General features: G+C 44.1%; 1 protein-coding gene across 1 annotated transcript; it reads right to left on the bottom strand.

Moving 5' to 3' along the window:
- Positions 1-3,192: 3,192 nt before the first annotated feature.
- LOC136523382 (classical arabinogalactan protein 4-like) lies at positions 3,193-3,648 on the bottom strand. Its single transcript, XM_066517078.1, has one exon. It carries the CDS (start codon positions 3,646-3,648, stop codon positions 3,193-3,195), a length of 456 nt encoding a protein of 151 aa, XP_066373175.1.
- Positions 3,649-11,886: the final 8,238 nt, after the last annotated feature.

Below are 11,886 nucleotides of genomic sequence, written 5' to 3'. Positions count from 1 at the left end.
CCACGACATTATTTCACGCTTTGTTCTAAAAGATGTAAGAAAGTGTGCTTTAGGTACGCGAGAAGGTATAAGAAATAAAAAAGGTCTATAAACCAAAGTAGTCCTATAAAACAACAATATAAAAAACGAGAAGTAGCAGTGGTAGAGACCTCAGAAACATGTCAATCATCATCTGATCTTGAACTTGGAGCATCAAGGCATCATAACAGAGAAGAGAGGAGAAGGTAATGTAGGGGCGGCTGCTAATGATGCCAAGTTCCTCACAAGTTCTTGATCATCAGCTCATATTCCATATAATGTATGGACTTAGACAATTTCATCATCGGCAAAACAAAGGAGGGGAGAGGAGAGGGAAAGGTGTAAAAACAAGCAGCTGCTGCTTCCCAAACATAGAGGATAGGAAATATGGCAAAAATAGAGGAGAGGGGAGATTTGGTAAAAAAACAACACCTACTGCTTCCAAAAAAGCAACAGCTGCCATACTGCCATCAGAAGTAGTAGACAATAGTAGTAGGGAACCTGTTATCTAAAAAAAGTAAGCAAGAACAGAAATATATTGTGTAAGTCTATAAATAACAAGGTGTAGATAAGCAAGAACATGCACTTATATAGAGAACAGAAATATACTGCCATCAAAAGTAGTAGGTAAAGGTGCTAAACTCATAGAACATGCACTTATATAGAGAACAGTCACAATAAACTGTATAAAAGAAGAAAAAGAATATGTAGCAGCCAGCAAGTACCAATCAAGAAGCAAAACGCTAAAAATGTAGCACTAGCATAAAAAGAAGACAAATCTGCATGTGGGTTACTTGATAAAACACTAGATCACCTTTTTCCAGCACATGGCTATGACAGAGACCACCCAGGGCAGGAAGACGGGCCATGCTCTAAAAAGACATATACTCCAATCTAATCATACTACTACTATCATACCCTTGCACAGTACAGTAATTACCCAATCTAGTCATAAGCGTGTTGCCTTCCAATCTAGCCATTGTCAACACAAGGAATGACCTCTATTATACATACACAACCTCTGAAGGATCACCCTACATACGCGTCTGGCTTGACTACACCGGCAAGATAAGGACTCAAATAGACCGTACATTCTATTTAAGGCAAACAGACATCAAATAAACTATATCAAAATACCATCTCTCGTACTTTATGCTGGTGTTGATGCCTTGATGGCATCAAATAGTAAAAGAAAAGGGTTAGAAACTGCTAGATTTACAAGTAATAGTATCTTGGATCACTATATCTAAAGAGAATGGCTTGTGTTACAAGTCAGAAACGTGTACAACACATATATGTCTTTAATAAGAACGATTGTTACAGGAACTAGACGTGTCAGTTGAATCCAACATTGAGATAACGGCACCTAGAAGAAGCTGGATGATTAGCAAACAATCCATTAGCTCCATTGTTGTATACAGAGATTGGATGTATTGTGCCGGTGCTCAGGTCGAAGGATCAGCCTTAAAGGTAAAATGAAATGATCAAACTTGACCTCTTTAAGCAATGACATGAAAAGAAATGTGAAAAATTTTTGAACCATTTCCAGGATTGGAAGAAACGATGCAAACCTAATATGACAATGCCAATACCAAAGGGAACAAGTGTAGAGGCCATGGCAGTGGTGGAAGACTTCATCTACTTGAACTGCAGTAGAAGCCCTAGTATCATTCAAGTGACATGAATTATTTTTCTTTTTTCCATGTCAGCTACACTAATTTATGGAAAGAAAAAGACATGATAATTCCACTGCTTGAGCACAATATACTACCAGAAGGTCTGTATTTGATTACAAATTTCAGTCTGAACTCGCTGAAATTTGTTGGCCAGTCCATTGCGATCGCATGCCTGATACCTAATGGAACTAACATTTAGGTCTCACTATCATCTATCAAGAACCAGGAACCAAAAACTCTTATGTTTCGAGAAGGCCATCTATAGTTTCTTTTTATTTAGTCAAAGTATAGAAGCTGTCCCTTTTTCTTTTTGAAACCAACGAAGTAGGAGAGCTGCCACCAGACTGGGTAATACAACAAAACAACAAGAGCTCAAAGGGTCTGGCAACAACATAACTGAGGCAACCAAAATAGAAGTTGTCCCTTGGATCACAAATGAAAATACAGGATTCACGAGTCCTAATTTTGCTTCTGATTTTATGATAGATATGGTTGAGGGAAAAGCAGCAGAAAGTAGGAAGGCTATCTGTAGGAAGCAAGATAACGAGCTTGTTCACTGCAAACGATATGATTTTCTGTGGTACAGAAACTGGGTTAATTAAGGTCAGTAACAACCAAATTAATCTTGAGAACTGAGATTTATGCTTCTCTGAGGATAACGGTGAAACAAAAAGTTCTTGTAAATGTACCTACAGGCATGGATACCGTTGTGAAGAGTAGAAGCAAAACGGAGCAGGTGGAAGGCCCAATCTTGTAAATGCAAAGGAAAGCTAGAGTGTACAGGAAACATGAAAAAGAGGAGCATACCATTGTACAAGCCCTTAGGACACAACACAGCAGCGCAGTTCGTGCATAAACTCCATGATCAGCAAGTTGTTCAAAATAATGAGTAGTAGGTTCATAATGTAAATACTAACTAGTGTGCGTGTGCGTGTTTGTTTTAGTTTTGGGAAGGGATGAGTTGTGAATGTCAATAAAGGGTAGAGTAAATTTCTTAGATCTACATATATACTTGTGCAATACTATCATAGAATTGGAATTTTTAAGAAAACACTATGTACTACCTCGGGTGACAAAAAAGAGATGTCATTTTGGACAATGACGAGCCTCCAAAGTTTTATTCTTTTGGCTACCATTAATTTATATTGGAATACATAATCATGGAATAATTGTTGAAACAACACTTAGCATATGATTTCCATTCCTAATATTTAACTTTGTGTTGTGCTTGTTTGGACAATATGTTAACCAAGTATACTATGTTGAAATGTCTACGGTCTGTTAAAAGTGTTGTGGGACGAATGTTTTTCTGTTTTGAAACAATTAGCAGTAGCTCTGCCATATCACATAAGAAGGGGAGGAGGTCCAAGTTTTGCAAGGTTTCACGCCTAGGCTCAAGAGGCGCATACGTATTGCAAGGTGAGAATTTGGGGGAATTTGACGTGGCAGGCAGCCCACTGGCCAAGCAAGGACGAAGTGCAGGTACAAATGTATAGTGCTAGAATGGAATCTCAAGACCAAGAGGAGGAGGGCAGGAAGCGACGTCTGTCATGGTAGAATACCTGAAAACGATGGACCCAGCAATCCAGCCCCAAGAACAATCTGGGGCGCGGGTCGTCGGCGTGCGGGGGCGGGCGCCGAGGGCCGGGTGCGGGACGCCGGGGGTCGGCGCGCGGGGGAGGGCGCTGGGGGCCAGGCACGGGACGCCGGGGGTCGGCGCGCGGGGGCGGGCGCCAAGGACCGGGTACGGGTGTCGGTGCGCGGGGGCGGGCGCCGGGGGCCGGGCGCGGGACGCCGGGGGTCGGCGTGCAGGGGAGGGCGCCGGGGGCCGGGTGCGGGACGCCGGGGGTCGGCGCACGGGGGCGGGCGCTGGGGACCGGGTGCGAGTGTGGGCGGGCACGGGACCGGCGGCGGAAACCCTAGGCAGCCTGACGACGTCGGAGGAAGAAGACATCGCCCAGACGATGACTCCCGTGCGCTTCCTCCTATTTACACTAGGTACCATTTGTAGGGGCGGTTCCTGATCCAGCTGCCCCTACAAATGCATTTGTAGGGGCGGTTCCTGATCCAGCCGCCCCTACAAATGCATTTTTAGGGGCGGTTCCTGATCCAACCGCCCCTATAAATATTTTCTATTTTTTTAAATTATAAATTATATATTTTTATATCATAAAAACACAAAGTAATATAAAAAAATTGTGTATATACACAAATATAATATTTTGTATTATTCTATATATGAAGAAATATATATATAAACAATTGTAGTCAAAACAATATAGAAAACAAAAAAACAAAAATTAAAAATTTGAATTTTAAAACTTCGAATACAATTTTATGATGTTAAATGAAATAAAATGAAAATATTGTAAACATAAAAGTTGTATAACTCATCAACATGTACAACTTTTATTTTGGTCATCTTATCATGTGACTTTGTTTGAACGATTCAAATTTTGAAATTCAAATAATTTCAACTTGAAACAATATTTTGAAAGAGTAAATGATTTCACATGAAAAACTCATGAATACCAAAGTTGTAGAACTCATCAATATGTACAACTTTTATTTTGATCATATTTTCATTTAACAAAATTTGAACAGTTCAAATTTTGAATTTCACTAAATGGCAAATTCAAACAAGATTTTAAAACCTTAAATGATTTCAACAATAAAAGTCGTGAACATAAAAGTTGTTGAACTCCTCACTATCTACAACTTTTATTTTGGTCACTTTTTCATGTGACAAAGTATTAGTAAACATTGACAACTTTGGTATTCATCACTTTTTCAGCTCAAAAACATTTCGTGGTTGAAAATCTCGTTTGAACTTGTCATTTTTTTAAATTTGAAAATTTGAAGTGCTCAAACTTTGACAAATGAAATTTTATAGTAATAGAGTGGATGTTCAAATAGAGTCATCTGGATGTTGCAAAGGGTAGTCTCACACGCATGCATAAAATATAGTCTCATACATATACAAAAATATGTAGTCTTACACACGTACATAAATATATAGTCTCACACGTATGCATAAATGAAGTCTTACAAACATATACTTACACAAACACTCCACGTTCAACAACTAGCTAGCCCGCTGTAACGACTTTCCCTTTGACACCTTTTCGTTCCCATGGCATTATGTCTTTGGGGAGGTTCTTTTCCACAATACTGATCTTCTTAGGAAAGTCTGTGAATAGCGGCATCTCATCGTAGTTATTGTAAGCTTCAACATCATCCACGCCATCAACTCTAATAATGTGTTGTTTCCCAAAGGCAACCACGTGCTTTGTCTTCTTCTTTGGGGGGAGGTTACTTTGTGGGTCAGACATATAGAAAACTTGTGCGACACGTGAAGCGAGCACCAAAGGGTCATCTTGGTAGCCGAGATTCTCGAGGTCCAGGACTCTCAATCCGATCTCATTCAGTTGGTGTTGTTTGATCCAGCGGCATCGAAACAGGGTCACCGTTATATCCCTTCCATAGTCAAGTTCCCATATCTCTTCAATGATGCCAAAGTATTGGATCTTTCGCCCAAATCCATCGAGAGCCTCTATTCGAACGCCGCTGTTTTGGTTCACATATTTACTATCCTTTGCATGGGTATAGTACGTGCACCCATTGATGTCATAAGCATTCCAAGATGTCACTTATCTCGATGGCCCCTCCGCCAACCTACTGATGGTAATAGAGTCTATGGTTTCTCCAGGCGGTATGTTTTGGTCCTTCAATCATGTAGTTAGTCGTTGCTTGTGCTGTTTCATGACCCAATCATCCGAACGGCTATTTCTCTCCGTCATAATGATAGCCAAGTGTTCATCAATATACGGTTGCATCAGTTGTGTACTCTGCAAGACACTATAATGCACCCGACTCACCTCTTTGTAATCATGGTCGATGAACACTTTTCTACCACTGGTGCCCTTCCCAGCCAGCCTACCCTTGTGACAAGAATTGAGTTTACCAATCCCTTTCTGTACTTTTAGGTACTCTTGACAGCACTCGATGATTTTTTCAGTACTGTAACCCTCTATCATGGAGCCCTCTAGGTATGCTTGATTATGCACGTATCAACTTAAAACCGACATGAACCGCTCATAGGACCACATTTCATGCAAGTAGCAAGGGCCAAGCGCCTGTATCTGATGAACCATGTGAATCATGAGATGTGGCATTATATCAAAAAAAGTAGGAGGTAAACACATCTCCAGTTGGTTTTGTGTCTCCACCACAAATTCATGTAGGTCACTCGGCTCTTCCTTGCCAATCGTCTTCTGTGAGATCTTCGAAAAGAAGTAGCACATGCGGGTGATGGCCATTTTCAAGAACTCTGGCTTTATAGCCCTAATTGCAATAGGTAGAAACACTGTCAGCATCACATGGCAATCGTGAGCCTTGCAGTGTGTTATTGACAAGTCCTTCATCGACACTAGCTTCTTCACATTTGCTGAAAACCCAGTCGGGACTTTCATCCCCCTCAGGAAAGTGCATATAGCTCTCTTCTCGTCTAGTGTTAGGTTGAAGCACGCCGCGGGCAGAGTGTATTTTCCATTAGCCTCAGGTACCGAGTGAAGCTGTGGCATCACGTTTAGCTGCACCATGTCTTTCCATGCTTTCAGACCATCCTTTGACTTACCTGTGTCCATCAAGGTAGCAATGAGACTCTCAAAGATATTCTTCTGCACGTGCATAGCATCAATGGCATGGGGGACCTCCAAGTCTGGCCAATAAGGCAGATACTGAAAGAAGATCGATTGTTTCTTGAAAGGTATGCCTTCGACAGGAGGTGTGCTTCTATCTCTGTTTGTCCCATCCGGATTCTTCTTTCCATAGACGACGCGTATGTTTTTCACCATTCTGTACACATGTTCTCTGTTATGACATCTCTCCGGAGGGGGTTCAATCTCTAGGGCGTTATCATAAAATCTAAAGAACAGTTTGCTGCGGTACTTATGATTTGTCTTTAAGAAGCGTCGGTTCCTTAGGTAAACTATCTTCTTGGATGCATCTAGGTACACCCATGTAGTACCATCCAAGCAAACCAAGCATCATGTCTTTCCTTTTATCTGTCTAGACAAAGCAAACAACGCGGGGTAATAATTGGTAGTAACAAATATTATTGCTCTACATATGAAGTCCTCCTTTCGGAACACATCATACATCTGCTCCCCATGCCTCAATAGCCTCTCCATTTCTTGCATCAAGGGCTCGAGGAACACGTCTATATCAATGCCTGATTGTTTAGGGGTAGAAATAAGAATAGTGAGGAGAAGGTACTTTCTCTTCTGACACAACCATGTTGGGATGTTGTACATGGTCAAGATCACTGGCCATGTGCTGTGGTTGCTCATCCTCTCATAGAAGGGATTCATTCCATCGGTGCTCAGGCCAAACCGTACATTCCTTGGGTCATCGCTGAATTCTTTGTGCTTCTCATCAAACCTTTGCCACTGACTACAATCAGCTGGGTGTGTAATCTTATCATCATCCACCTTGCGCTCATCATCCCACCATGTCATGAGTGCGGCTTCTTTAGGGTTTAGGAACATACGTCTCAAGCGGTCGGTCACTGGCAGGTACCACATTACCAGGGCAGTAATTCTTCTCTGCTTTGCATCGTTGCCTAATGGAGTGTCCTCTGGGGGCTGAGATTCTTGTACCACCTTTTTTGTACCCTTCTTATTCCTCTTTTTCCCCGTGGATGGTTCATCCCCACCGTAAAGGTCGTTGTTCTTGTACCGGATGGCCCCACACCGGGGACATTTATCCAGTGACTTGAACGTTTCGCTACGAAAAAGTATACAGTGGTTGGGGCATGCATGTATTTTTTCAACCCCCATTGTCAATGGACTTATGACCTTCTTCGCTTGGTATGTGTTGGCGGAAACTAAGTTTGGTTGTGGCAGCACCCATGACAGGAGATGCAATAGATCATTGAAACTACAGTTTGACCAGCCGTACTTAGCCTTCAGGATGAGCAGCTCAAGCATGAAACGTAGCAATGTCCAATGTGTCGGACAATCCTTTTCAACACCATACACAGTCTCCTTCGATGCTTTTGTCACTTTCCAAATTTTCTAGACCTTTCGGGCTATTTAGTAAAATCTCTGGTCCAAGGGTTCGAATCATGTCATCTAAATCATCTTCAACTCCGACACGTGCTCCACCATCATTATTGGCACCACCTTCGTCGTTACCATCCCAACCACCAGCATCACCACCTTGTTCATTGCCAAACTCGAAATCCATTCGTGCATCAAGCTCTACTGAATATTGGGATAGGGATTCTATGGTTTCGTCGTCGTATTCCTCCTCATCCTCGTCGTTAACAATAACCGTTTCACCATGATGAATCCACACTGTGTAGTCCTCAACAAATCCTCGCATAATCAAATGTGATCTGATGATAGTCACATCTGTCCATGCCATACGGTTCTTGCAATCTTTACAGGGGCAAATAATTGTATCCTTATTCTCTTTCAATGTCGTTGCATGCTTCGTTGCGGCTTCAATAAATTTATCCACCTCTTCACGGAAACCTACCTTGAACCTTAACGAACCATACATCCAAGAGTTCCTGTACTCCATCTTTTACAACAACAACAAAACAAACATTAAAGGACTACTTATTCAGATATATATAAAAATGAATCAAAGTAATAATTATTTGAGAATAATTGTATATACCTCAGATATATATGAATATAAATCTAATATAATTACATGAAGCATACAAACACGCCATGGTAGTGGAAAATTAATTAATGACCCATTTATCCATAAATAATTAAAATACATATTTATTGATTACAACAAACAATTTCAAAGACAACAATTAGCAATAATTATACTTTACCCAATATCTTTCATACAAACCCTAGTCCAATTTTATCAAACATAAATTTACAAAAACGAAATTAATAAAAAAACCAAACCCTAGATCTAGATCACATGCACATGAAACATCCATAAAACTAACTAATGGTTCACTAAAATCAAGAAACATGGACCAAATAAGGGTATGATCTTGTTCCCCTCCCTAATTTACCCTAGTACATTTAAAAGTTGGGTCTAATTTGCTCATAAATAGCTCAAGCACTATAGAAGAGAGAGAAAAACAAAACTCTAATTACTCACTAACCAACCATTAAAACTTCAAAAAAAGTGTGAAATAGTATTTTCTTACCTTCTACAACCTCTCCACCAAAGGATTTGAGACCAAAACCTTCCCCCCTTAGTAGAGCAATTTTTGGGAGGTGCCCAAGGTCTCCCCACCTTTCTTTCACGGGTTGGAGTGAGTGGCCCGAGGAGGAAGAAGGTGCTGCTTCTATTTTATATGGGGGCCATTTGTAGGGGCGGCTGGTGATTGAGCCGCCCCTACAAATCGAAGCTATAAATACGAGGCCATTTTTAGGGGCGGCTCAATCACCAGCCGCCCCTACAAATAGCATTTCCAGGGGCGGCTGGTGATTGAGCCGCCCCTACAAATCAGACCCCATTTGTAGGGGCGGCTCGTAACACCAGCCGCCCCTGCTGTTCCATTTGTAGGGGCGGCTGGTGTCTGGGCACCCGAGCACGTTACTGTAGGGGCGGCTCCATCACCAGCCGCCCCTACAAAAAAAAATCAAACCGTTGCTAAAAATCGTTTTCTACGTAGTGAAGCAAGCATGAACCAACCTGAAAACTATTAAGGCTTTAGACACCACCAATATTTCATTTCACTTCGTTACCGTTCATCATCTACAAGAATCCAAACTCCATGTCAACATATATACAGCAACGATAGAATCCAAATTCGAGGAAAATGTGATCGGCCAACATGGTGAAAGTGCCCAACTCCATAGGACTCTTTTTTCGAAACTTAGTACAGACGCTACAAACACGCATGCATACTCGTTCCCTACAAACGCAAGCACATACATGTACCTAACCTTATGAGAATCTCCTAGAGACTATGTTGGACCGGTAAATATCATATCCTATCCCTTTAAGCACCTCCAAAGCTAGAATAGTAAATTTAGAGATTGACAAAGTCACCACAAGTACCTACCCCTATGAGCACCTCTAAGGGACATTGTCTATTTTTGGTTCAGCTAGCTTTTAAAAAGTGTGTTTCTGCTGCCAAAAAATAAGAAAGCCAACCAAACGGGTGGACCTAAACTTGCTTTTTCAAAAGCTACGGGGATGGCTGAGGGCTGAGGGGTGGTGCTGATGGTAGCAGGGATATCTGGACGTGAGCAAGGGAGGCGGCGGGATGAGATGGCCAAGTTGGACAGGGCGGCAACGGGAATAGCTAGATGGTGGCGTGGATGGTCGAAGTCACACCGTGGCCTTGGTCTTGGTGTCCCTGCCTCTGCCGGTCTTCTCGAAGTCACGGAGGCAGAGGAAGAGGAGCCCGAGCTCGGTGTCCGCGAGCAGCATGAATAATCCCACGGAGCTGGCGTCGCCCTAGGAGTTGTAGACGGCGAGCGCCGAGTTGAAGGTCAGGGCGCCCAAGCCCAGCTTTGTCAGCGTGGAATATCGTCGGTCGGCCAAGTGAATTCGAACGACCTTCCGCGCGTGGAGAGGGGGACAAAGCGAGCACAAGAGTTGATATATGGCTGCTGGTGAAAGGCGAAGGCTTCTTCCTTTTGTGCCAGTGGCCGGGTCATCGTTTGGACAGACGACTGAAGACGCGGCGGCGCGTACGAGCCCAAGTTTTGTTCAACTCCTCCCCGTCTCTCAGTTCATGCAGTCATGCTGGGCTGGCTCGCACCGCACGCGCTGTGAATTGTGTTGTGTCGCCATTTTGCGATCGCATCGCACGGAGCCTTGCCATCGGGCATCTGACTCAGAATGACGTGCCGTGCCCTGCGGTGGGGGTGCACTGCCGTAGGATGACAGCCATCCGAGCTTCTGACGTGCGTCGGGGAGAAGGAACGAAGCAGCATCCGGCCAGCACGGAGACAACAACACTTGCCCTGCTCGATCTGCTGCGCCTGTGATTCTGATTCGGTCCCAAATTGTGAGCTCTGAACTGATTATTCATCTTTCCGAGAAGAAATTGTGAATGGATCCTTTCCTTTGTCATGTCAGCATGTGCTCTGCATCTGCTTTGCTTTCTCTGCTGAACATCACACGCTCGCGTCTTGCCATCTTTCCACACAACCGCAATTCACGACTGCGCACTGAGAACACAAGTTATGCATAGTCAGTCACCATTGACGATTTGACGGAGCGACCATTGCTCCTTCGGTACGGGGTAGAGAACTTGAGATCCCTGAAATCATGTACACGCAGGCGTGACGCATCCCAGCTCCCTCCTCGGTTCCTGGCACGGGTCGAAGAAGCCCCGGCCCGAGGACCCCCGACCCCGGCGGCCGCCACGGGCCACGGCTGCAGAACCGCCGGGGCCCTCCACGATACCATGGCTACGACTGCGAGGAGCGAGTGCTTGTGGCCAGCCTCCCTCAGTCCCTCCGGCAATGGCGCTCGAACCCGCCCCTTCTTCAGCCTCCCTCTCCCTCACCGCCCCTCCCCTTGTTAAATGATGAGAAATTCAGTTAGGAGTTGATATGCTCCGGTGATTGTAAACGTGGTGATATTATCCCACAATTGTAGCTAGGGTTTGTTGTAGTCTAACTGCTTCATGTAATCCCTGTACAATACCTCTATATAATGAAACACCGAGAGCCCTGAGGGGTATCTCATTGCTGCATATTTCCTTATATGGTATCAGACGCCTTCTGTTCCTAACGGACATCGATCCGATATGCATCGCCTCCTTCCAATGGCGGCCTCCTCCTCCATTACGCCGCTTGCTTTTGGCCTTCTCCCCGTCGTCTCGGAGAAGCTCACCCGCGGGAACTACAACATGTGGCACGCCACCGTGTCGTCTGCGCTCAAGGGTGCTCGCCTCGCTGGTTACATCCAGAGCATGGCTGCGCCCCCATCTCCGTTCCTCACCGATGCATTTGCATCTCCTGTGGATGGCAAGACGGTGGACCCTCAGCCCAATCCGGCGTATGAAAAGTGGGTGGCTGAGGACCAGATCATCCTTAGCTACCTGTTCAACTCCCTCTCCAGGGAGGTTTTCGGCCAGGTCGCGACGGCGACCACAGCGGCGGAAATTTGGGCCGCGATTCAAGATCTTCATGCTTCGCAGTCGAGGGCGCGCGTCATGTCCACGCGCATGGCCCTGACCACGGCGTCC

Source organism: Miscanthus floridulus, chromosome 18 (genome assembly GCF_019320115.1).
Source record: "Miscanthus floridulus cultivar M001 chromosome 18, ASM1932011v1, whole genome shotgun sequence".
In the NCBI taxonomy this organism is placed as follows: Eukaryota; Viridiplantae; Streptophyta; class Magnoliopsida; order Poales; family Poaceae; genus Miscanthus; species Miscanthus floridulus.
This window is presented reverse-complemented; position numbering and strand designations above follow the sequence as displayed.

What these genes read in the sequence shown, in the direction of transcription:
- LOC136523382 (XM_066517078.1), bottom strand. Translation starts at nt 3,648, where the DNA reads ATGTCTTCTTCCTCCGACGTCGTCAGGCTGCCTAGGGTTTCCGCCGCC.